Consider the following 27,728-nt stretch of genomic DNA (forward strand, 5'->3'; position numbering starts at 1 on the left):
TCAGAAATTTAAGGATTTGAAAAACGTTTGAATGAAAGGGAAAAAACGGTTTAGGCTGTAATGAAAATCTCTAATGGAAAAATAAGTTTGGTTGGTTCATTTCCACAATATCTTTGACTTCGTAGAAAATCGCAGCATGCAGAAATGATAAAATGAAAATGCCCTGTTTCTGCTGTACTTCAAAGTAGTGGTGAGTTGACAGATATCTTCCATTGCATATAACACAATTTTTCCCAATATAACAATAGCCGGAGTTCCCTCTCTCTTCCACCCCCCCACCCCCACCCTTTGAATTCATCATTCAAAGATGAATTCCTGTTTCTTACACCTATCCATGGGATCTGAGAGGATGGATGTGCATTTAGGAAATATGACTCCTCAAAAAAGAGCCTAATTGACAGGTTCATCTGGTTTTCAAATTTACATTCTATGTTTGAAAAATGGATGTAGAAGAAAAGTCTTCATCGAGATGGCCTTCTCAAGAAGCTGTTATGTTCACAGTAGGAGAAGCAATTTTATAAATCTTCTATGTGACCGGATTTGTTTGTTCTTGAAGAATTTTTGAGTACATGGGTGGGGTTTTTTGAGGGGAGAGGGTTACCTAAAGCAGTTTCTTGAAAATTCAAGCTTGATGAGAAGCAGCCATGCTGCACTGAAACTCTTGTTAGCTGAAACCACACTGTCTACTTTCTCAGTTTCCACCACTCCCTGGAACAGCTTGATGGTTCTCCCTGGGTGGTTAGAAGTCAACAGTGTGTGATTTTTAGATAGTCACAATTATAGTTGGTTGTGGTAATTGCGCCCCACATATGCTCTCTCATGGCTAATTTAACAACACCTCAGACATCACTCATACTCTGTGTATCTTGAGATTTCTGGACAGGACCCTGAGTGGTTCTGAGCTGCTGTAATGTGTTCCAGGGGGCTGCGGTGGTAGTAAATCAGGTGTTCGTATTTAGCTGTACTTTTAGCATATCCCTTTGACTTATTAAATAGAGTTTTGGAAATCTTGAATGGTGAAAAAAGTTACCTAAGAATAATGAGTTTCTGGCTCTGGTTTTAGATGCTGTCAGTATTTTCATTACTGTTGTTATACAGCAGTTCCCTGGAAGCTGTCATTATCCAATCCCTTTCAGTGATTTTTTTTTTTTTTTTTTTAATATGTATCTACATGTTTGGCTTAAATGCAGTTAACTAATGAGATAATAAAGTTAAATTAAAAAAAAATGCTACTGTGTTTGAATACACTAGCCAAAAAGCAGTAGGGTCTATTTCACATCTCATCTGGGCTTAACACCTGGGAAAAGTCTGAAGATAGAGGTAATAGAAATGAGCTTTCTACTTCTGCTATAAACCACCTATTATCGGTGAAGTTGAGAATTAGATATGTTTTGAGACTAAAGAGCACATCACATAGGTCAAGAAACAATTGATTAGAATATAATAATTTCATAAATGATAAACTTGTCAAATGACAGACAAACTTGAGCACAGACTTCAAAATATTTTAAGAGAAGTGCATCTCCAGCTACTGTGGCTCTTGGCTTCAAAAAAGGTGTGATAGTTACAAGAATGATGGGAAGTCAGGAGAGTGAGTACCTAGTCAAAGGTAGAATAAAAATTTAAGCTGTCAGATGGAAAATAAAAGCAGGATTTGGAAGACCTGATCTTTGTTCTATTGCTGAACACAGAACATAGCAATATTGAGGAAAGTCATATTCAACTGTTATATAAACTATGTATAGAATTTGATTTCTAGACAAACTGTAAAGGAATTAAGTTTTTCTTATGTGAGACCCTCTGAATTTTTTCAGAGTTGTTCAACCACATCAGCAGCAGATGTTTGAAGAAGACGACTTACCAGCAAGTGAGACTGAAGAGCAGCCAGGTCCATCTAAGCGGAAACGCCAGCCAAGTATGTCTGAGACAATGCCCCTGTACACCCTATGTAAAGAGGATTTAGAGAGTATGGATAAAGAGGTGAGCTTAACTAACTGTGACAGAATTCTAACAAAATAATTGCTCATTATGCATAACAGTTTAACGTTTGTTAAGTTATGTTTATGTGAACTTACCTTGTATGCCACTACAGTAACTCAGAATAAAAGCTGTAGCGGACTGAATTCAGTCTAGAATGCAATTATGCTCTAGAATGAGAGTGCTCTTTCATGTAAGTAGGTCTCTAAGGCAGAGGTTTATGCAAGTACAGCTTTGTCATAATAAAGATATTACCGGATTCGCCATGTTACTAGGTTTGTTAGGTGTCACTTTAAAAAAAGTTTTTAAGTCAATCTGTAAAGAATCTGGACCAAATCAGTTGGCAGGACTGGAGAGAAGAGGTCTGTAAATGAACATGGCACGAGCTGTAGAAAACATAAGAAATTGAAGGGCCAGAGGAGCATGTGGAACCTTGTTATCTATAGCTACGTAGTTGCAGTGCTGTTCAGTGATGGTTGTCAGGTTGTCTGCGGATGAGGTGAGAACTGTCCGTTGCAGAAACTTACACTTTTTCATACAAAACTGTGTAACTTGAAGTTCATTATAGACTGTCCTTCAGCTGCTTGTTTTTCACATATTGTAGTGTGCACTTTTTCAGAATGAACTACATTCTTCCTTCTAATCTTGTGTAATATTTAATGATACATATAGAAAAAATTATCTACAGCTTCATACCGTATTTTCATGAGTTCACTACATTGGCATGACTTAGAACTTGAAGTTATCTTTGATCATAGATGTTTCACGAGGATGGAGACAGGAGTCAGCTTTCAGTAAAAAGTTGATAAAGAGGTTCTAGCCATTAACAGCCCTTAGTATTTACTATCTTTGGAAAAATATAATAAAAGCATGAGACAGAAACTGCATGTTTTGCTGTGGAAAGAAAGTTTATATGTACATATTATAATTTTGAGATACGCTCAGTTACTGTTAGAGATCATGGAAGAACTTTAAGCTGACTTTCAGGATGCTTTTCCGGGAAAAAGTCCAATAACTCTGAACAGCTCTGATGATCTACTCTAAATTTTAGATCAGTGTAACCCTTTAATTTTTAGCTATTTGATCTTAGGTTTTCACAGAAGCAGCATTTGTTGTTATTAAAAGATATTAAAAAAAAAAAAAAAAAAAGTAAATGTCTTATGACAAAAAAACAGTTCTGGAGACCACTAGATTTGTGTGTGCCATAGTTGTATAACTCAAAGAAGGGTTATGTTACTAAGCTAGTAGAATTAATTTCCTACTGTGTAATAGTTGTCTTTTTTTGTCCTTTAAGGATAGTTTAAATAGTAAGTTGATAATACTGTACTTTTGAATCTACTTGTCTCTCATTATCAACTTGCTAGCTGTGGCAGTAACAAATCTCAGCTCATTCAGAGCCAAACTGAGGCCACCAATTTGCCTCACTCGAGTCACCAAGCATCCCGGAGGTGGTAGTTTTAGTTGTGAGACTGGCTCAGATTAACTTGTGTCCTGAGTCCTCTGTCACTATGCCAGTCCCTGAAACCGTCTATCCACCTGTGTTGTCAATGGTACTTAAAACAAACTGGTATTATTAGGCTGCTTTTTAAGTACTAACACTTTTCAAATAGTGGGACTCTTGGAAAGCATAAGTGAGTAGCTGTTGCAGCATGTGCACTGAGCCAAAAGAATGTATGTATAATTTTTGTAATTATGGCAAAAGCTATTTATTGTTCTATTTTTGAAGATATTATTCACAGATTTTGGTAAAATCTGAAGAAGCTGACACTTTTCCTTTGTGATTACTTGTATGCTGCTACAGAGGTTTTCTTCCTATCTTACAAACACAGACTTGTTAACTTATGATGATTTACTTTTAAATCATGCTTTTGTTTAAGCTGCGTATTATGTTTTGAAACTAGATTTCATGCACTCCAGAATGAATGCAGCCTGATTATTTTTCTCAGTGGATTGTCTCATGATTGTTTTAGCTTTGGTTCTAAGAGCATGATTTGAAGTTATAGCTGCTGCCAAAAGGTTTCCCTTCCACTATTCATTTTTCCCTTTCCTCTCTTGACTGCAACATCTACATTTCTTTGACTTTTGAGCAGCTGAACCAGCAGAAACTTTTCACTTTTTGGTGTCGGGATGTGTTGTGGGTTTGCTTATTTTGGGGAGGTGGGCATGTCTAGTATTTACATCCCTAACACAGTTTGCTCTGGGATCAAATGTTAGCAGTGACAGGAAGGAGTGGGCACAGAGGATGCATAAGGGCAAGGTTGAACTGGACGTGGACGGTCGTGCCATCTTGTGTCAACAGTTTGTTTTGTACCAGGAGCTGACTGTGGAGGTAGGCTGGGGAGACTAACCTGTGCAGACTAATATCGGCTAGCCTTGTGACTGCTGCCTTCCCCCGGGAACCGTAATGTATTTACAGAGGAGCAGTGTAATGTAACTAATAAAATGGGATTTCATTGTGTCGTGTGGTAGTACACTTACGAAAGAGGAGAATCTGTGGTAAAGTAGTCCATAAAATGTAAGAATTTAGCAAAGCATGTATAAGAGATCCCATGGTCAGGAATGTTATCAAATGAACAAAGTGAAAATAAGCTCAATAAGCATTGCTTATCAGTGTTTAGTTGCTTTCATGCTGTGACTAGTTTAATTTCCACAGCAAGTCTTTTGTCTGAATCCTGTTCCTCATAAAACTGTGTTAAAGAATAATGAACCTTTCTGCAATAATGTCACTAAAATGTGTGATGCCTCTATTTTCTGCTACAAAAATGTGTTTGCTCCTTTTTATCTGCTCTCGTGATCTTGTGGCTATGTGATCAGTTGATTGCAGACTAACTTGGGGGAAAGGGGAAATCAACATTTTAGTCAACACCAGTGATGTCTTGCTGCGTAACTGCAAGTGCGCTACTGGAAGAGATATGAGGCTAGGAATATGTGGCCCAAAAAGTGTGAAAAGCCCATCCCTTTCAGTGCAGCTTTGCTACAGCATAAGCCAACCCAAATTTCAGTCGCTGCCTTCCTACCCTTGAGCCATGGGGGTTTGGTTGGAAAGGATCCCTCAACGTTAATTTTCATCGTTATCGGCTCCCTGAAATAGCTCATCATTATAGCTACATGAGTACTTGAGTCAGCAGTGAGCAGAAGGTAGAAAGAGCTGGGAATGTGTAGTGGAGGCAGGACTGCAGTCTTTTAGATTTGAAACTGGATCCTCACTATTTCTGCTTGTTTGTTTGAAATGCCCGGCAAATTCAGATTCTCTTCTTTTTCTTTCTTTCTCTCCCCCACCCGCAAGTCAAAAGGAGTCTGTTTCATTTAGGCACTATTTTATTTTTTGGGTCCCCTTTCCTCCCCTCCCCCAGTAAAATGAAGCAGAAAATGTAAGGATTTTATATATACTGTTTCTGTGGATGTAACAAGCAATTACTTACTGCTGTGGTGGGTTTAGCATCTGCAGAAAGTCTTTTTGCCTTTTTCTTGCAAAAATCTCTGAAAAGGCCACATAGGTCCAAGCAATGCAAAATTTGCAAGTACTTTATGTGTGGGAGAGTTTTATTAGAAGGTACAAGATGGAAGCCAATGAAGACAATTTCATTATGATTTCTTTGTAAATTAAAACTCTTAACATATTTAAATAGCTGTTTGTGACTTTTCTTAGTGAAAGAGCAATAGCCATTCCCATATTGCATGTGGAAGAATAGAGACAAGTAGGCACCTTTGATGCAGAAATTTGTTCTTGCATGCATTTTTATCTCCTCGCATTGTTTAGAATTGTTAGAAACAATTCTAAAGTGTATGAAGGCATTTTTATTCATTATAATTACAGGAGATGTAATACACATTAATTCAGTATGGATCATTTTTAATTTATAACTATATTGTCCTAACCAGAAGCATTGAGACTCAACATTATTCAGCTAATTGAAAGAATACTGAATGAAACAAAGAATTGGGCGGGGGGGACACAGTATAGATGAGGCTAGTGCAGTTTTGAGTTGATTACCAACATGTAAAACACCTACTTTTTTTTTTTCGGAATGATGTTTGTTTGGCTCAGTTTACTTACTAATTGCATTGTTGCAGTTGATAGCAGTTGCTCTGCTAATTTTTATGTTTGATAACTGTTAGAGGACATCATGGTCCAAACTTGCCCCAAACATGGCAGCTTTTAAAAGAGTTTGTAGGAAGTATTTTGAGGTCGTATCATGTTTTGCATGGAGATGCCTGCAACTAATAATTACTGAAATAAGAAATAAGATTAGTATCCACTTTGATATTATCTCAAGTATATAATTAATGTTGGAATACTTCTGTTTTTCTACACAGCTTGCTTAGAAAGGACTATTTAGGCACAGTTTCTGCTGTACTTAAACATCTTATTTTTGTTTTTAGGTATTTTTATGAATGTATATGCTATGGGGGAATATGAGAAACAGATTGAAACCTTTTGGTACGTTCAGTTGGCAGACTGTATTAAAATGTATTAATACCATTCTACCAAAGCTGTTCTCAAAATTATTCCTTTGAAATGAATCTTAGATTTTTAGAGGATTTTTCTCATAAAGTGCTGATTAGCTTGTTTTTACATATTGCTGTCATCCTAAGATTTTTTCCTAAGCATTGAGTAAAAAATTATTATGAAAATTAAATTAATCTTATGTAAGTTCTGTGGTTTTTTCCCCAAATATAAACAACTTCTGTTAGCCTTCAAAATATGCCTGCTTATATAGCATATGTTACTCTAATGTTGCTCTAAATGGAATGGAAAGTAGATCTGTAAAGTTTCCACCTCTAGACTGTGCTTACAGGAGAGAGTGGGGAAGGCAGAAGTTTCACATTGTGTAGGGTAGAAGGCTCTCCCATAACATTTTTTTTTGACTTTTTTAGGCAGTAATGATAACACAACTTTTTGTGTTTGGCCTTTCAAAAGAGAATCTGCAAGTCTTTTTCAACTACCTGTTCAGTGAATGGGCAAAAAAAGAAAATGCCCCAGAAAATGGGGCAAAACTTCTCTGTTTAGAGTTCAATAACGTCATTTTAACATACGTGTCCATATCCTAACATACCTCCATATACTAAATCAAATGCAGCTAGGCTGTCAACACTAATTGAACACAGTTAAAATGAGTTGTTTGAGCCACGTTAAAACAATTTGCAAGTTGATCCCTAGCATAATTTTGTGGGACTGTATATAGGGCAGAATTGAGCCTCACCACAAATCTTGCATGTTTTAACATATAGAAAAACAGATGGAATTTGATATGTGAATGATATTTAAACAAGTCTGCTCAAGTCTTTGTCCAAAACTGAGCTTTCTCTTCATGACTTCTTTCATTTTTAATCAATGATATTTGTACTTCTTCAAAAAGAATATTGTTATGGAATTGTATGGAGTGGTGTGGAAAATCTTTAGAAGCAGTTGCATAATGTCAGTCTGCTATGACCGTTTGTGTTTAGAATTTTAGAATTATAAAAATGCAAGTCCCTTTTGGTGACGTAGAGACCAGATTATTTCTAAATGCAGCACTGCATGACAGTTCGCATCATTAGTGTTTAATCAGTGGTTCTTGATCAGTTATAAGGTGTGTTGTTTTTAAATTGAAATTATGCATAATTCAAACAGCTCACTTCTAGGACACTTGTGAGATAAAATATATTTCCTTTGCTTTGGTGGAGTCTTAGCTCTTTGTCAGTTGCTAGCTTCAGAGTACTGAGTATAGCTGCCCAGCTTTATCTCTCAGTATGAATGTCTTGCAACTGCAAGTATTCTTACAACTGTGTCACCATTATCAACAATATTTCCACTCTGCATGTGACTTTGACATAGACTATAAAAAGTTGCAGAACTTTCTTTTGCTATCCGTCAGGGGGGCACAGTCAGCTATAGACGATATTCTGTCATGCCTGCTAGCAAAAACGATGATATCACACTCTGAGATGAGCACAGACAGCTGCCTATCTCAGATATTTTAGTGCTCTAACATCAAACTTGCTTCATCACAGAGGTATTGAAGACTGGATATAGCTGACATACCACAACACAAAGATCATGTGAAAGCCAGCTTAATGTTGAGCTTGTTATAGAAACTGTCCACTTTCCAGATCGGGGCTTTATTTTTCCTTGTGCTTTCTATCTTTTTTTGCATAGAAAAAGCAAGTAGATTAGCTATGTGGAACACTTTGCATGGCTGCAGAACACATCTTTTCTGAGCTCATATCAATTCACTACTTTGCTTAAAAGCTGCATGCTTGGTTGTGCTGAGTCCATTTCCAGTCACTTTGCCCAGTTCTGCAAAAGCCTCATCTGGCTTCCCTGCCTTTTTTAAGCTTCTGGCAAAGCCAGTTCAGATGCCTCTGCATAGCATTCCCCCATGCTCATTCTCTGTGGTGGCTTTATTTGCTTGAGCACAAAAATAAACGTGGGATAGTGAGACCGAGTTAATAGAGGGCAGTTCATTGAAAACCAAGGAACTCTTCATGAAGCCAGCTGGTGTCTGGCAGTGCTAACGCTGAGATTAAGCTAAAGCTAATAAGCTCTGGCAAATCCAAGCTGGCCTTGCTTATATCTAGCTTGAATCAGAGTAGGGTTTACTAGCCTGGTCATAGTGCATGTGAATAAAGCAGCACTGAACAAAGGGTAACTGTGTTTATAGAACAACGTGTTTGAGTCAGTAAGCCCTACTGGATCCTGATGGTTCTACACAGCAGTGGTTTAGCTGCCTTTGCACCTGTGATGCAGAAACCTGCACTGCAGATTAATGAAGGTTGATTTTTTTTTTTTGTCTATCTTGTATGAGGTCTCACCTCAGTATTTTCAACTGCCTTTAGTAAAATATCACTTTTAAACATCTTTTTCTGGTGCTGAAATTTTTCTGAAATGTGGTGTCTAGAGGTGAACACCTATTCAGTCTCTAAATGTTTCCATATACTTTCAGTTAACCTTGGGATAGTAAAACCGGAACTGTGTTAATGGTAGAGATGCTAAAGCCTCTGGTAGCAGGGATTCATTGCAAGAAATCTTTGAACAACTGAGGCACAAAAAAAGTACTGTTTTTGTGTGTATGTGCATCTTGTATATCATATATACCAGAAATCTTTCACTTATACTTGTATACATCTTCTTTATGAGGTGTGAAATATTTGGTTTCTCACACCTACTGGAGTAATATCTACAGTTGTAACCATTCTTCTATAAAGACAATGTTTTCTGATCATAGCACTGTTAACATCTGGGAGCTTTTTCCATTACAGGCTTTGAGGAAGATTTGATGTTTGTATCTTGGCTGAAGTACATTAAAGCCTGAAATGTAATTTAAATAATCTATAATGCAGGTTGAAGTGATCAGAAATTAGTTCGAATAAAGTTCCTTCTCCTTAAATTTCATATTTTAATACAATAATTGAATAAACCCTAAATGGTTCTGTCAGGAATTTTCCAGGATAAAGTACCAACTTCTAATGCAGTTTGGCTACAGTATTAGCTAATACCTTTAGGGGATGAATTGAAAGAGAATGTGTAGATTAGTATCCTGGTACTTTTCTTCATTACAGCTGAGATTTTCTGTTTAGAAATACAGGCTGCAAAAACCTGCATCATTTTTCATATATAAAAATAAACTTATTTGCTAGTAGTCTAGTAAATGTGCTGGATGATTCAAAGTAATGAATACATAAAGCAGTGTCCCATTCTCTTTTTAAAGTCAAATGGACAGAGAAACTGGACTGATGAAGGAAACCTCTTCTGCCCACACCTGTGCTAACTGAGCCTTAGTATATCAAGGAGCTTTATATCAATCCCTTGCCAGGATAGGAGTGAGACTTAGCAACAGATTACGTATAATCCTAGCTTTTTTAGTGTTATCTAGGAATCCCGTTGCTTTCTAGATTTGGACAATTAGTATTCTACCTTTCACAAAGTGCTTGTGGAAGCAAATACATTAATAGATGTGTTCAGTATCTTTGTAGCTTTTTTTATTTTTTTTTTATTTGTTTTAACTAAATTTTGTAAGAGTAGATGTGGTCAGGAGGGCACCTGAACATTTTCTGTTGTAAAATGAAACTTTTGTCCAAAACAAAAATTCTCTTCAAGTGAGAGAGAATTGGAGAAGCTGTGCAAATAGACTGCTGTTTTTCATACTGAGATTTGTATACAGATTTCCATTCTCTGTTATAACATAATGTAAAAACAAGATAGGAACTCAGCAACTGTAAGATCCCTTTATAATAACATACTGTTACCTTGCTGATTGAGGGCATCATTTAATTAGCATTTTGTTACTGATGGCTCCCTTTGGCAACAAAATACGTCAGAAGAGATCACTGAAAGCCTAGGCTCTCTGCCATCTCAAATTGTAATGTTAAGATTTCTAACTTCATATGCTAGTGGTGGTGTTTGAAATCATTTCAACTCTTTTATGCGTGTAAGGGACAGGCTTTTATGAAAGTGCAAGCTCTCTTTCATTAGCAAATTAGATTAGCTTATGTTACTAAAAAGAATCTTGATCACTTGACTGCTTCTACATCTCTTTTGTTAAATCCTTACCAATAAGAAAAATGTTATGACTTCATCTTGCAAAACTGTGCCTACATTAGCTAGAGTTAGGAGAAGCTTGCGAAATTGTAATCCTAATGTATATCAGCAAAATATACTGCTTCCCTTTTTTTTTTTTTCCCAAAGGATGCAAGGATGACTTTGAGAACAAAGTATCATGATATTGTCCTGTTTTAAAACAAAGGTGATCAGTACTACTGTAAACTGTCATGAATTTTTTACCTATTGCTATAAATGTTTGCTAAATGGGAGCTATACTACTACATGATAACAGCAGGCAAAAATCCCTCATGTGTGACTACCTGTCCTGCCTTTTTGGTTAACAAGTATAAGCACATCTAATCTTAGACTGTTTTCACCAGGCCTTTTTGTTGCCTAGGAAAAGATTATGTTGATGTTAGTCTTTGTTCAGTTCGCACACCTAAAAAAATTTCTGTTGGTTGCAGATTATGCTAATTTTCCCTTCTCTCCTTTCCCTTTCCTCTCTGAGTTTTTGTATTTGTGTATTAGTATGCTGTTTGTGTGGCATCAACAGACTTTCCTCTAGGTTTTCCAGTCCCTGGTTATTTAGATAATGCTTATTTCTGCAAAAAGAGTACAATAGAACTTTATGTCAGGTCTGTATTATCTGTGGATATACTCACCAGCTCATTACTCTAAAACGAAGATTCACATAAGCTGAAGTCAAGACACTTGGTAAAGTTTAGTTCTGAAAGTTGAGCGTGCAACTTGGATTTCTTGTTCCATTGCAGATTTTTTTGGTTTTGTTCTTTAAGATTTACAGGTTTGGAAAAATGTGGGTGATAACCAGTTGCAAATTTCACTATTTGATAGTGCCAGTAAGCTGAAATAGTAGCATATGGTTGAGTTTGTCAGTTTATTAAATTCTGTGTTGGCCATGAAAGAATATTTGGTAATACTTCTTACACAGGTTTTCCAAGTCATTGGTCCTGCTTCCTATTGCAGGCTTCCACTCATCAAGCTGTAACTGCACATTTAGTAGACATGCTTAAATAAAGTCTGTTCCCAGTTTCTTTCCTGCTGTCATGTAGGATCGTGTACTGTTATGGCATACGTATTTGTAGACATGAAGTGAAATGTAACAGTGAACTGATGAAGCTAAGCAGCAACTGAACTTAAAAAATGGAGGTAACAATTAAGCTCTTACTATCACTAAAATATTGTTCATCAAACAGTGGGATACAGTTTTATGTTGCACATAGTCTAACATAGGATGCTCAAATTGTCGGTCCTGGTTCCTTCTGAAGGTCATCTTGAAAGACCAGAAAAAACTCACAGTTAAATTTAAACCTGTCAACTAGTCATTGAAGGTTTAGTCATTAAGTTTTTCCTTTCATACTTGATAGTGTTGTAGAGGGGAAAGAAAAAGCTTTGCATAGTCTAACCCAAATCCTCTTTTCTTTTGGTGGTCAGTTTTCTTCCAGTAATTTCAATGCTATTATGGCTTTCCAGGAAAAAACAAAGCAGAAGTTCTGAATTTGTGAAAGTAAAGCCAAACTCCAGCACCCCACTTTCTCATAAAAGTCTTGTAAATTGCTTGGGATGCAAGCAAAGAGGACAGATCACAATCCTCATACTCCATCAACTGAAATTTAAAAATTAGTCTATTAGTACTTCAGAGACCAGGAATATGTATTTTAATAAATATTATAATACATTTAATGGTTCATTGTCTGTCTTAATAGAAGCAGCCTACCAGTTTTAAAACAAGCTCTTATTAGAGCCACCCAAGATCCTTGCTACTGATTGTTCTTAAAAAAAAAAAAAAAAAAAAAAAAAAAAGTGCACAGTTACAAGCACTTGGCAGCATATTTGGGGGAATGCTCTAGCTTTCAAATCTGTTTCACAAAAGAACAAACAGTTCCAAATGGTGCTAAAATGGCATTTTATGACAGTATAGAGAAAGATAAGGAAAATGGAGGAGGAAAACTGATTTATACAAGAATATAAAGCTGAGATTAGGATTGTGAAAATCTTAAACTTAGAACAGATTTTTATTCCACATAAGTCACATAACTGTGGAGTCCAATTTAATTTAGTAATTTTATTGTCCAAATTAGCAAGAGCATTTTTAAAAGATGCTTTTACAGTAACAACTTTTAGAAAGTTGTCTCCCTTTGCCTTTGGGCAAACCAAAGAGCACTGCGCTGTGTCACATGAATGTCCATAGAGAGATATTCGTCAGAAGTCAGAGGACACTTAAAATGCATTTGTAAGTTAGGAAACAAGTGCAGCAGTCTCTGCTTTATACCTCAAATGTTCAGTCATTGCTTGAAGAATACCTTGAACACTGCTGTTTTACAGCTCATCTGTGATGACATGATTCCAATGCACAAATTCTGCATCAAACACTGAAATGGCATTCATAGTATAAATATTTCGGAACAAGTTTATAATCATTCATTTTGAAAGCACTTACTTTCTGTTGTTCTGAGAATATGCTGCAAACCAAAGGCCAGAACATCAGATCTTCTTCTAAACTATTCCCTTTTCTGATGCACTGATTGCTTAGTAAGATGGCTGTCTTCGTTTTGGCACAGTCAGAGTTCATAGAATCACAGAATAACTAAGATTAGACGGCATCTCAGGAAGTCTTCTAGTCTATCCTTCTGCTCAAAACATGGTCAACACTGAGTTTGGACCAGGTTGCTCAGGGCTTTGCCCAGTTGGATTTTGAAAGTCTCTGTGGACAGGAACTCTACATCTTTCTGGATAACCTGTTCTCATGATAGAAAAATATTTTCTTTGTCACTTTTGAATGTCTCATTTCACTTTGACCGTTGTCTTGTGTCCTGCTGTGCTTACCTCCATAAGGAGCCTGGCTCTGTCTTCTCAATAAATGTTGTCTTAGGTACTGGAAGGTTGCTGCTAGGGGTATTTCTCCCTCCCCACTCCCTCGTGTCTTCCTTTCTGTGGGCTGAGTAGAGGCTGGGCTCAGCCTCTCCTCACAGGACAGCACTTTGGGCCCCAATCTTGGTGGCTAGCAGCTGAACTTGCTGCAGTATGTCAATCTTGCCTGTTACGGGGAGGCTGAAACCGGATGCAACATAACAGATGGAGCCGAACAAGTGCCACAAAATAGGCACTTCCCTTAAAGTACTGCCTGCACGTCTGTTTGTACAGCCCCCTATGCCGATAGCCTTTCTTGCTGCCAGGGCACACTGCTGGCCCCAGTTAAGCTTGCTGTCTGCCAAGACTCCCACGTTCTTCACAGCAGAGCTCCTACCCAGCCGTTCAGCCCCAGCCTGTACAGCAGCAGGGGGAGAATGTGTCCCACGTGCTGCAGGAGAGTTCAGTAACTCTTTTTCAGAGGGCATGTTGCTTGTTGTTTCTGCTCAATTTGCGTGTGCTAGCCCCTCTGACCTTGGGGTGTGACTTTGGTAAGTCTGTTCTGTCACAACAGCGCTTAATGCATATCTGGAGCTCTCAGATGCCAGCAAAATATCAGGAGCAGTTTTAGCAGGATTCTTTAAGAATTAGGAATCATATTGTCAGGTTCTGTGGGACTTTTACGTGTTTTCAAAATGCGATAAAGCACCAGTGTAAACACTGTCGCATAGGATGCATTCAGAGAAAATATATATGCACGCTTAGGGAAGTCTCCATTATGCATCTCTATAGAATGAAACTGTTTCAGAAATAAAAGTGCACATGAGAAGATACTGGGGCAGAGAGAGGAATGCTTAAATGGTTTTTGGAGCACAGCCAAATATACTAAAGGATGCAAACTTTTCATATCAACTGTGTCAACAGAGGAGAAAACAATCTTATTGTAAGAGGAAAGATTTATATAGTATGAAGATAAACAAATTAAGTATATTTTAGTTTTGCAGAAGAGCAATGAATCTATACAGACTCTGTAAACAGTAGTTTGTCTTGCTAACCACTTAACCTAATTTCTCTGGAAATATTGAAGTATATATGAAAACAATTATTCCCAGAGCTTTCAGAAATGATTGCCTGCTCCCATTCACTTGTGTTCCATCTGTCACAGAGATTGTGGTGTTCAAGGCAAAAACTTCTTAGTACTTGTGCCTGATATGATTTAAATGCTGTCCTCAAACTGTAACTGGAGTACATAAATGTAATCTTTTATTTTATTAATAGAGACCTCTAGATGACAGAGTTGAAGAATCCATCTCTAACTAGGATTTTTATGAGGTTGTTCAGATACTCCATTTACATAAAAATACCACTTTTATGACTTAAGTGTGATTCTTTTACTTTTCCAGCCATATGTTTCTGGCTTTTAAACTATCTTTATTATATCATAAGGCAAATGCTGGAGACTTCTGAATGCAGGATAACATTGTTATAACTGTTATGATCATACATTGAAAAAGTTTTTTGGTGCTTGTATTATACATTAGAGAGCAATTGATGAGCAGAAAATAAGTAGCATACTAACCTGAAAGGAAGAGAAATGTGGACTTGGGACTACCTAGGCTTTTTTTTTAATTAAACTGTATGAGGGGAAGAAAACAATGTCTGTCTTTTGGGGTAAATACAAACATTGTTAAGCATTGGAACATGCTCCCTGGTGAAGTTGTAAGTTGTTCTTTACTAGACTTGTAGAATAGTTCAGAGAACACTTTCAGGGAGGGAACAGATCTCTTACTTTAGACAGAAAAAGAGAGAAAGTATCAAGTGACCTTTCCTAGATCTCTTCCAGTCTTATTCTTGTGGTCTTTTCTTTAATGGTAGTAATGAGAGTTCAGTTCTTGCTGTGGTCTGTAACTGCATAATAGGAGGATGTTGAGAAGATGGAGCCAGGCTCTTCTCAAAGGTGCACAGGAACAGAAGACAATGGGCACAAATTGTAACATAGATTATTTAACTATGTATAGGGAAAAATGTTTTCGCCATGCAGCTGATCAAACTTTGGAACAAATTGCCTAGAATGACTGTGGATCTCCATACTTTGAGGTGCTCAGAATTTACCTGGACCAGGCTCTGAGCAATCTGATCTAATGGGATCTGCTTCAAGCAGGGAGTTAGACCAGGTGACCTTCAGAGGTCCCTTCCAACCTAAATTATTCTGTGATTCTAAGAGCTTTCAAACTAATAAACTCTCAGATGCCCCATAATGTCTTTTTGTTTGCTTTTTGATTTTTTTTTTTTTTTAATGGATAGGTAAACGAAACAGAAAAAGTGAGAGTCACAGTCTACTGTTAACCAAATAGAAATGCTGGACACTCAAGTAGCTTTTACTTCCTTCAGACTTGCCAAGTACAGAGCACGTGTAGCAGTCAATCTTAAAATTTTCAGTTGGGAAGCCGATACTGAATAATATGCAATTTGTGATTGGGTGTAAATAAATGTGAAGTCTTTTGTCTGACCAGTTCCCATTTCACCATTTCAGCAGTATACCTTTTAATTTAAATTTAGTGATCCAAGAGAAGAGAGATGATTTTTTTCTCTAAATTAATTATACATGAAAGAAATCTGAGATGCTTAAAAAAAAAAAAAGGGTTTGATAGCATTCCATAAGGAGTTTACAGCAATTTTTTTAAAATCTATTGTAGTATATATAGTAACACTGCCAGTCTTGGTATTCTGACCTTAAGCAAGCATTTGTCAAAAACAGGATAGTACAAAGATTTTCAGTGTATGGAAATTATTTAAGTAGAGGGAAAATACACACACACGTACGTACGTGTTTTATGATACTAGTCTTTATGTTTCTGATCTATGATTCACAACCTGTTCAGCTGAACTGGTGGTAACTGTGATAGAGCGTGGTAAAAATCTGGAATCAAAGTGTTCAAGATAAAGGTATATTGAAGCATATAAATAAATGGATTACTTGATTGTAAAATCAAGTCAGGATTTTGAAAAGAAAGAAATGCTTTAGTGCCAAAAAAAGAAAACATGATCCTTATGCACCGAAATGCTGCTGCAGCAGCACATGTGAGACTAGTTCTTCAAAGGTTACTCAGAAGAAATGGAACTGAGTTATACAATGAATGATCTCTGAAATTTCATGTATTGAGGGACTTATTAATAACTTCTGAACAATTTATCCTTTCAGTGACTCTTTCCTGGAATACAAAGATTTGTTTCAAAATGACTTAAATTCAGCCCTGGTTTCCCAATGCTTTGAGAGACTTCCTCTGTGTCTGATACTTAAGTTGTACTATCACATCTCAAAGAAAGTTTCTTAATAAACTCATCAACTTTTTTTTTTCCTGAAGACATGGATAATAGTGCTTTGAATCTCAGATAACTGTTTCTAAACATTCAGTTGGTGAGGATGTGCATAAAAAGCTATTCAGTTCATTGAGGCAAGAAATGCAAAATTAAGTTCGCTTAAAGAGAAAAAAAGATAAAGAATAACTTTAGAAACTACCAGATTAGCTGTCATAGTTGGAAAGATATTTCCTGATGTCAAACTGAGTGGATTCTTTGCTGTTCACTAAGAATTGGCCTCAGGCTGCAGCCTGAACTGAATTAGTCTTTCCCTACTCGGGTGCTTGTATCTATGAAATTTGGAAGAAATTAATATCTTAAAGTTTGTTTGAAGTGAGCTAATGGACTCAATGATTGGGAATGGGTGCTGAGATGTGTAGAAATCCAGGCCCAAAATGGGCTGAAAATATTTTTTCTGTTTAATGTCTTGCAGTAGTAGTGGAAACATTGCACTATACATCAAAGCAATCTAGTCACTGAGGTTTCAATCAATTATCTTTTTTAGCATATGCTATTTTAACTGAGCTTGGAGAGGAAGAAGGGATTATACTTTGTCTTACCAGACATGCATTTTGTGTAATAATGTTTAACTGTTAATAACTGGATAAAGTGGTAATAGGCAAACAACAAAAGTGTTGTTACAAAACTAAGCCATACAGTGAGAGTGGAACAATTTTAAACTGAAGGACTATCTGCTGCTAAGGAGGCAGCGTTCTTCCTAATATGCCCTAGTGTGGGAGTAGTCCTCTTCGAAGGGTTTGAGGACTGAATGCTTCATCCTAATGCGTGGAGGGTGGAGGAGTTGTTGTTTGTTACTGTTTTGTTTTTTACCTGCAAGCTAGAACTTCTCATAAGTAATGGTAAGTAGCAGAGGAAGCACATGTAGATCACCTGCTTTCATTAGCCTTAAATTCATGCTTTTGGAGACTTTCTGGAGTTTTCAGCACATTTATTCTCAGCAATCTAAATTGAAGAATCATTGCATTTAGAAGTCAGAAACTTCTATTTTTGTTACAGAATCGTTGTTTTTAGAAATGCTGTGTTGAAAGAAATCCAAAGCTCTACCCTTGCTGCCTTTGATAGCCTCAGACTATCCTTCTAGCTTATGGTCCTGAGATCATGTGCAGTCAGGACAGAGCTGAAATATTGTCTCTTTTGCAGCAATATCTGACAAGAATATGATGTTGGGACAGGCAGACAGCTATTCTGGCCAAATGTATGGTAGTCATTTGGATTTTATTCTAAGGCTTCACTATTTAGAAAAACAAATTACAATATAGATTTATGGGATTATTGCTATTTAATGTTCTTTTGCCAGAGGCTTTCTTTCGAAAACAGAATAAAGGAGAGTAAGTTTAAAGGTGTGGGCTTCATAATTGGATAAAGGCTGCAACTCCCAGGTTGTGGTCGTGTCACTGTCTCAGAAAGGCTTGGGAGAAGCTGTTGTATTATCTCCCTTGAAACATTTTCTCTTTGGAAACTTTGAATTAAAAAGTCATTGTGAATTTTACAGTTGGTAACTTTTAGTCAATGAGAATTCATGTTGTGTTCCAGGAATTTGTAGTTAGCAATGGGCTTTTTTCTATTTCCCAAAGTCATGGTGTTTCTCCTTTAAATGAAAAATGCAATTTCATTACACTAATGTTGTTAGTGTTTTATAGGAACTGCCTAGAATCCTTAAGTCAACACTCTGGACTCCTTAATTACCAAGGAAAGATTTCAGCTAATGATTCTTTTAGCAATTTGAAGTATTTGTCCTAAAGTTTTCAAATTTTGCAGAAGTTTCTATTCAAATCTAGATATAGCCTGCAAGTCTGGAAGCTCAAGGATATTCAGAACTTAAAAATAAGGGTTTTTTTCCAAGAATCTTACTCTGTTATAAGCAAGGATATGGAATTGTTACTAATTTTGAGTGCAGCCTTTTAATAATGTTATTGGTATATGACCTCTAAGTGATATTTTATTTCATTAGTAATTTAAGTATTAAATGCAGTGGTAAAAACACACACGGTGAATTGTACAGTTGTGATTACGCTTACCTTTCACAGATGAAAAGGTAAGGTAAAAGGCAAACTAATATGAGCTGCCAGGGTTTTTTTGTTCTTTTCTGTGTTGTCTGCCTTATAGGAACTTACTATATTGCCTAGAGTTGCAATAGAAATGAGTGCAGGCTTTGTAGCCAGTGCTGTGGAGCAGCAGTATCGTAAACTGTAACTATTGGGACTATTCTTGCCAATGTTGATTCCATAACATGGTCCAAGCCCAGTCCCTAGTGATTGCCAGTGGGAGCTCCTGTATGTAACTTTACATAATATTTTCAAATTGCTGCTTTTCAATTTTGAGGATAGCAGCTGTTCTCAGTGCAGAGCCAGGGCTCAAAGCTTTTTTTCTTCACATAATTGCTTTTTGTCCTAGAACCGGTAGCTCTGTATCAGAGCCTACCAATTTTTCTGAATGCAATTCAATAACATTATTTAAATGTACGATGTTCAGAACCAGAATTGACAGGAAACATGTTAGAGATTTACTTTTGTTCTCATTGTAAGGATGTGACTTCGATAACTCGGAAATCTGTTCAGTGCTTAAACTAAAAAAAGTATCAATGAATAATATCCTTCATAGAAGAAAAAGGCAACACCTCCCACTCAAAAATACATTATAGGATATAGAAAAAAGCAAAATGTATTTTAAGTAACATTTTTATAATTAAATGAATATGAGTGAATATCCCTTTTATTCTGGGACTTGCTACTTGGTTCCTCTGCAGTAGAATGGATGCAGTTTTGTTATTTTGTTAGTAGCGTAGTGTTCCAAAAGCACAGTAAAAAGATTTAAGTGTTCTTTAATTAGTAATGAAGAAGTTGATATTATTTTTGCTGAAAGGTGGAATCTGAATTTCAATAAAATTTAAAAAAAAAAAGGATCTGTGTTCACATATAAATGTGAAGAACAAGAATAATTAAATACAGTAAATGGTGTTAATTATGAAGAAAAAATAAAATTGAGTGCATAACTGAACGATTAAATACAGTAAGTGTACAAATACAATACAATTCCTTTTATTTTATAATCTCATTTTAAAGGCCAAAATGCCAACACTATTTCTGACAAAACATTTTTTTTTTTCCTTTGCATTTACTTGATTCAGGCCTTGGTTCAGGACTTTAACCTGTTTAGGCCTCTCTGCATTTCTCACTTTGAAAGTGAAAGAATTTCTCATGGAGTGCTTTTTTCTTTTTATGCACTGACTCTGTGTACTCATTTTTGAGAATTCAGGTGCACAATTTGTCCATGCTAGTTTTGGGAGACTCCTGGTGTCAGTATTTCTTAGAAGTGATACTTTCAACATGCAATTTCTGATAGCTCTAAGCCTTCTGAGTTTTCTATCTAGAAGACTAAGCATAACTCTAGCACTCATAGCCTGGCTGCCTGTCCTCGTTGGATTTTTTTTTCTTTTTTTCCTCTCCTCCTCTCTGATAAGCCTCTTGATTATTTTAGGCGAGGAGATGTATTTGTGACCCAGTGCTCAAAAGAATACAAACACATTAGTTTTAATAAACCTCTTTTCTAATATTTCTTGTTGATGTATTTCATATTTGCAGTGAGATCATTCAGACTTTTAAAGATATCGCTAGCTTTAAGTAGTTAAAAATAAGCTCTCAAACCATAAGAGCCAGCTTTTATTAGTGTAGGTAGTCTAGAGCTCTGGTTGGTTTTCAACTTTTTTTTTTTTGGTATTAATATTTTAGAACATCCAGTCTCTTTTTGTGAATGTATTGATTTTGTTTTGCAACTTGTAGTGAAATCTATTTTAATTATTTTAAACAGTCATGTTTCATAGATTGTCTTCCTCAGCATCTAGTTCTCATCTATAGATATTGTTTCTGTTTCAATAACCATCTTCCTCACTTTCTGGTAGACTTCTCCTTATTTTTCCTGCTTTCCATTTTATTTTCCTTTAAAAATTGCGGTTTGCTATTTAAACCTTACATATGGTTCTAGTTAGTTCTTTGACAACTGATATATTCTTCGCTGAGAATTAGCATGCGTATTTTTGTGAATAATTGTGTTAACTCTGTAACCAGTCTATTGTGATAGAAAATAAGCTGTCTTGGGTTTTTTTGGATTTTTTTAAGTGCACAATCTTAAATATTTTTCTGTTGCACTCTAACGTCTGACCTGATCAAAGAGCTCCTCTTTTGGTGGTGGAGTGTTTTCCTCAAAATTATACTGTGCAGTGAGTTGCATCTGCATACACATGTCGTCTTCTCAGAGTTGCAAGTTTTGCACATCTTTGTTGTGACTAGGTAGGTCACTGGGGATGGAAGAAATTCATAGAAGGTTTAAAGTCTACAATGACTTCTCTACCAATTTATTGCAGCTTGCATAGTTAACTACATAGTCTGCAAAAATATTTTTTCCCTTGTATCAGAAAACAAGATGCAAGTCCAGTGCTTAGACATGTGCTTGGTTTGGATCTTCCAGGAGTATCTGTACATTGAAACAGTTTTACTTCACTTTAGTCCCCGTATTTTGAAACTAATTGATAGTTCTGAACACTTATCGTAGAATTCCAAGAATTCTACTTTTTTCACAGTATGAATAACTGAAGTTGTCTTTAGTGAAAAACAGTTGATTTAAAATATTTTTGTTCTTTCAGTGAGTTCTGCTTGGTTTGGGAATTTCAGTAGAACTCTGCCTTTAAGTACAGCTTTACTTTCTTTATGCCTGTTTGATACCACTTCTTTCCTGCTACTTGACTTTACTAGAAATTAAAAAAAAAAAATGGACATATTCCTGAACTCAACCTCTTTTATCAAGGGTCAGTGCAACACAAATCCGTTGTTATTTTAAAATACATATAAAAATTAGATTAATATTGTAGTCAAAAGAGACCAGTTCAACGTTCAAATAGTAACCATAGTAGAAAACCTACTCAGACATATAAAGGTTTTTGACCAAAACCTGATCTGTTTTTTTAAGCTTTACATATGGGTAAAACTTTTTATGCTGTTCGGTGTAAAACTAATCAACATAATAAAAGATTTTATCAAAAGGATTTGAAATCGAATATCTACACAAGTTAGCTGGCCTCATGTTGACTGTCTTCTGCGTTATGAAGCTTATGTAGGTGCTTTATCAATCCAATCACAGCTTATCACTTGTGTTCTTGCAAGAGTGCTTTTTTATTTCTCTTCCTGAGTTTAAGCTTTCAGTCTGTCAGGTGAACATACATAATTCATTATGCCCCACTCTAGATAAACCTTTTCTTGCTTTAGCCAAATGTCTATTGTATGATTTAAGGAGCTTGAGAAAGCAAAGGGCAATCATTTGAATGCCTTACAGCAAGAATTTGTCAGACAAATATATGCTGTGTCAGTGTGGACAACCGGGCAGGAAGACACCTTGTTTGAACCTCTGGAAGAACAGAGCTTTATAAAAGGGGTTCTGATGCTTACCTTCTTTACTGTCGGTGAAATATCCCCTGGGACCCACATTTCTATGGGAAAATTTATGGTGTGTTTGCATATTCAGAAGCATTGCTTCTGAACTGAGCCTGCCCTTGGGCTTGCATTGAATCGTCCAGTGTTTGTGTTACCACGTTTAGCGATCTCATGTGATTGAGCGACCAGAAGGTAACTGCCCCTTCTTTAGAGTTATTGACATGAAATTAATTCCTGCCAACTAGTTAATAATCTGGATTTAGTGAGTTTTTTTGCAATATTTTTTCCATTTATGTTGCTACTGTCAGAGCAGCTGTGTTTTTATATCTCTCTACCAGAGGACTAGAACTAGCTCAGCGCACAACTCCAGAAAGCTGGAGCCCCTATCAGTCCTCTCTGGTTTGATTTGTGCTCTAATACCATCATTTATTGATAATTTCACAGGCCCAGAAGTGCTGTTTTACTTGCAATTTTCACTATCATCATTCTCCTCCAGTCTTTAAGCTTTTAATTTTTACTGTTGCATTGAAGTTCCAGGAAAGTCTGCTGATTTCTTTTACGTTTCATGTAAAACACGCATAAAATTGCTCATCAGTTCAGTCAGTGTTTCTGCCTTGTGGTGACAGAGAAATTGGAAAATATTGATAAAGAGTAAATTCTGAGACAGAGCAGAAGTAAATGTTGGAAATGGTGGGAAAAAAATGTTGCAGGATCAAAGAGAGAACTGTGGGAGCATATAATAGCAAACTGTGGGCCTTGTAGGGAGGCTTTCTATATTCCCCAGAGGAGTGTGCCAGACAGTTCTACAAGAGAAACTGTGATTTATGCAGAAGTGCACCTCTTGTTGCTATTGCTAATGCACTGTGAAGCTCTGCTGCCCTAGTAGAGAAATAACAAAATAGCCGAGTGCTCATTCTGACGATGTTAAGATGTCAGCAGCATTTGGAAGGTGCGCATGTTGCAGTGGCAACTTTCTACTCTAGATGTGGCTTGTGGTATTTTACAAGTAAAGAGAAATAAAACTGCTTTAACTGCTGAAGTTTTGGAGTGGGAAGAGGGGGCTATGGTCACATATTTAAAAAATTTGTCAGACTTTGTCAGACTTCTTTCTCTTGCTAAATGAATGATTTATCATCTTAAGGGGATGATTTTTTTTTCCCCCAGTGTGAATCATTCTTTGTGTTATGAAAGTCTTAAAGTATTTTAAAGATAGCTACTGTGGCAATATTTAAGCAATAAATATTCCTGGACTGTATCTTATCCGATAAGGCTTGATATTAGCTGGCATTCTCTTCTAAAACATTTTATTACAAATGTTCCATTTGTATTAATGACTTACAACTTCTGCTTAAAAAAATTAGGCTTTAACTGGTGCATCGGTCTTGGTCTGAAGCAGATTGAGTTTCCTCTGTTCTTCAAGATGTGGTTTAAAGGTAGCAACATATCTGTATGTATATAGATGTTGCTTAAACATTAATGTGCATTTTTTATTTCTATTAAGTAGTTCAAATAAAGGGTTTAGCTCTCACAGTCTCAAGAAATAAGATTGTTTTCTAGAATTCTGGAAGTTGATGAAGTGAGAGAGATGGTAGTCTTGATCTTTTCAGTAGAACTTGCAGTTTAGTCAATTAGGCAAGAATCTATGTTTTGAGCACTATTCTAATTAAAATACTTTGGAAAGTTGTTCCTAAGGACCATCTGCATTAACGACGATGAATTTCTTATGTGATCATTTTCCATTTTTGCTGTATTTGTACACACATACTTCGTTTATACATGCTTTTAAAATGCCCTTCCACAGGAACGAGGCATGTATGTGTAAAGCTAGTTTAGTCATTCTTACCTTAAATGACATTCCAGACTTCAAGAGACTAAAGTAATCTTTGTGCAGAATGAAAGAAAAAAGACATGGCAATAACTAGACTGCTAACCTGTCAAAACTATTCACACAAAGTAGATTTAAAAAGACCGTAAGTGTTCTGTTTGTGAGAAAAATATGTACCATTGAGCATCTGTCACCTTAACTCTGTCCTTTGAAAACTTTGATTTCTTTTGTAAAGAGATAATATAGGGATAGCGTAGTGGTTATCACATCTGCTTTACATGCCGAAGGTCCTGGATTCAAGCCCCAGTGGAAAGAGCACCAGGAAATCTTTGGGAGGCTGGACTAGATGATCTTCAGAGGTCCCTTCCAACCTTACTGATTCTGTTATAAAGCTTACTGGAAAACAGTTGCTATATGATTAGCTGTAGTTGTCTTCCATGTGACTACCAAGTGCTGGATAGGTTAGCTACAATGAGTATCTTGTACAGATACATACAGATACTGTGTTCTTACTATCTCATACCAGAAACTGTAGTGTTTAAACACGTCAGATTTTCTGCATTTCCTGTACATGGAAAACTCTATCTTGCATACCTTATGTGCTTTTACCTGATTTGCTGTTCACTTATCTTTCTCTATCCTTTCTGTCTCTTTGTCCCTGGAATGCTTTTCATGATTCTTATTTTCTACATATATGATGACAAATGGTCTTGGGAAGAGCATTCTGGACTAGATGAGCTGCACTTTAATTTGACATAGTGATTTTTATATAATACAGTTTTCACTTGAAACTGTTTGTCATCTGTGTTTAGATGCCCTAAACTGATACATGGTTCCTTTTTAATTATGGTTTCTTTTACAATGAAAAAGTATTAGACAGCAACATTTCATGTAATTAAAAGGATCCAAGATAAGGGAACCACGACAAGGGTTGATGGAAAATAAGCTTAAACTGTAAGTCTGAGAAACTATCAAGTTGCATTTCATTTTGTACAGAAGTCATTCCATCCAAGAATAGGATAGCATGTATTTTCAAATCCAGTTTTTAAAATGAGTTGTAGAATTCTAATTTTTTGAAACTGTGATTATTTCATTTTTCACAAATGTATTTTGAAACAAAATGTCCTCACTTTTCTTTATGTTGGTAGTTCTCAAATCTATTATTTTAGGATCATTTGGATTACTTCCTACTTTTATTCCTTCAATTCCTTCTGCATCATTTCTCATTTGCAACAATGCACGTTGGCAGTAGTTGTAGTAAAAGGTGGCATCAAATAGACAGGAAAGATGACTGCACTCTAACAGGAGTAGCTGGCTAGGACACGTAGAAGCATACTAATTTCACAAAATCCATAGGTTTAGCAGAAGACTGAAGATAAATGCTGCATCTTCCATCCTTCTGAAGTCAATAGAAGGAGTGCAAAGGGAGTAATTTATGTGCTTTGCAAATTTGCCTTTGGGGGCATCATCATCATCATCTTGGGTCGTAGATCTTGTCTATCTCCATAGGACACCAGAAGAGAAATGGAGGCCTTTGATTGTTACCATACTCTTTGTTTTCCACTTCCTTTCCCTTCTTGCTCATAAGCTGTTCCCTTTTTCACAAAGGTGTTTCATTCAGCTCTACAATATTTGAAGTAAAGTGCTGGCAAGGTTCTGCAGCAGGGAGCAGCCTTAACTCTCTTTCAGTGCATATCAACGTAAATGTATAAATCAGAGACCTGCTTAGGAAGGCCCAGCTGCAAGTGATCCTTCTTGTTTCATGGCTTTCTTTTATCTTTGGGGTTATCAGTTGCAGGCAATGTAAAATTTTTTGATCCTTGTTCATATACAGAATTTTTCTTCTTGATGAAGCTGGTGTGGCATTTTTGGGAACTGAGAGTAGTGAGCTGTTTCTCATCTTTGGAGTTTGTCATTTGTCTGGGACACAAACTGTGACTATGAAAAACTGATCCTGGCATCCAGAACTGAGAATGATGTCTCTGTCAGGAACTGGAAATAATCCTTCTTTCTTTTGAACCTGTCATAGCCTTGACCACATGGACAAGGGGATGATATTGGAACCTTTTGAAGAACTCATCTTTTTTTTGAAGATACTTTACTCATGGTAGCTCTGCACTGAGTTGTTGTCAGTCATGGTAGTATGAGCCTGGTAGATCTAGGAGTGTGACCTAGAGTAGGTCTAATGTGCTAGGAGTATTGAGAAGTGGGAAAGCTGAGCAGCTGTGACTTTACTGCCTGCCCTCATTGTTGCTTAGATCTGCTGCTTTTAGGAGCAATCTTAAGTATCAGTAGAGCAATCAGAGCAATCTTAAGTATCAGTAGAGAAACAGTCACACTTAGCATACTTCCTGTGTTCTCTGCCAGTCACATAAATAAAGGCTATGGTATCATCAGTTATATTTTCTCATGTTTTCATTTCTTTCTTAAGATCAAGTACTAACTAAAAGAGAATATAACCTTTTGAAGCTTAGTGGTGTAGCTCGTAAGTATGATTTGCTTTTAATGGTAGTTTAAGCAGGTTCAGTCCTGATAGAGCAAATTAGCATGTTTTTAGAGGTGTAAGAAATCCTGTAGCAACTTCTCAGAAGCAAAGGCCAAACAATTATTTAATGAACTATGTAAATGTTCTGATAGATCTGCCTTATTAATTAGTGCATAAGCAGACAGAATCTGGTTAGAGCAGTGTTCTCTTTATGTTCAGTTCCTTTCATGCCCTATTATTTAGGAGTACACTTCTTCAATTTTATGCCTTTATCCAGGAATACCGGGAAATATAAGAATACTTACTGGCTAGAGACTTCAGTATGCCGTGCATAAATGGTTGTATATATTGAGATGATGTCCTTTTGATTTCTAAAGAGACAGCAGTGGTTCCATAATGTAGTTTCTTGTTTCTTGTACAGCTTTACTATTGCTGTAATGAAATACAAAACACCTTCAAATGCAATTCTATCATGTATACGAATGTGTGTTTATCTTAAGTTGAGCATAGATTAAGTATATTTAATTTGAGTAGAATGTTTCTGGAACTGTTATGGAAAACACTTTGAAGACATTTAAATTTTGATTTTTAATTTATTTTTTAATTTATTTATTATTACTTTATTTTACTTTGAATTTTCGCTGAAAAGGTCAAGGGAAGTTGAAGCATTTATTTTTAATGGTTATTAAAGGGCAATCTGATAACTATGGAAAATTGATATATAATAGCCTGTTAGCAGACTTACTGACACTTCAATATTTGGCAGGTTGATGACATCTTAGGAGAAGGCAGTGATGAAAGTGATAGTGAAAAAAAAAAGCCGAAAGAGGCAAGTGAAAAACCTCCAGTTAGTGCAACAGAGACTCTAGGAATGAAAACAGATCAGAGACCTGGCTCATCATCATCGTCGTCGTCGTCATCAAGTGAAAGAAGCTTAACTGGCAGTGTACCAAGGTATGCGTTTTTCAAATTGAGAAAGAAGTGTTAATTATGTTTCATTGCGTTTCTACATTATTCAGCATACTTCTTGACAATGTAATCTTTATGTAGCTGTTACCATAATATATAGGAAGCCTTTTTGTAACTAGCTGAAACTGTCGTGATTACCTCTGCAAAAATGTTTTGGGATTGATTTAAAGAAATGCTCACAATAAATACCTATTGAGAGCTAGGATCTCGTATGCACTTTGAAAGAATGGAATAGACCACTATGAACAGTGCTTCTTTTAAAGTAGTCCTAATTCT

General features: G+C 36.3%; 1 protein-coding gene across 1 annotated transcript in view; it reads left to right on the top strand.

Annotated features, from left to right (window-relative positions):
- Positions 1-27,728, top strand: part of CTDP1 (CTD phosphatase subunit 1) — a 110,434-nt gene that overhangs the window by 46,841 nt on the left and 35,865 nt on the right. The window contains exons 11-12 of the mRNA XM_062569888.1: positions 1,815-1,980; positions 27,250-27,437. Of these exons, the coding sequence (XP_062425872.1) occupies positions 1,815-1,980; positions 27,250-27,437 (354 nt within the window). The remainder of the gene's footprint in view (positions 1-1,814; positions 1,981-27,249; positions 27,438-27,728) is intronic.

The sequence above is a fragment of the Rhea pennata genome, chromosome 2 (assembly GCF_028389875.1).
Source record: "Rhea pennata isolate bPtePen1 chromosome 2, bPtePen1.pri, whole genome shotgun sequence".
NCBI classification, from domain to species: Eukaryota; Metazoa; Chordata; class Aves; order Rheiformes; family Rheidae; genus Rhea; species Rhea pennata.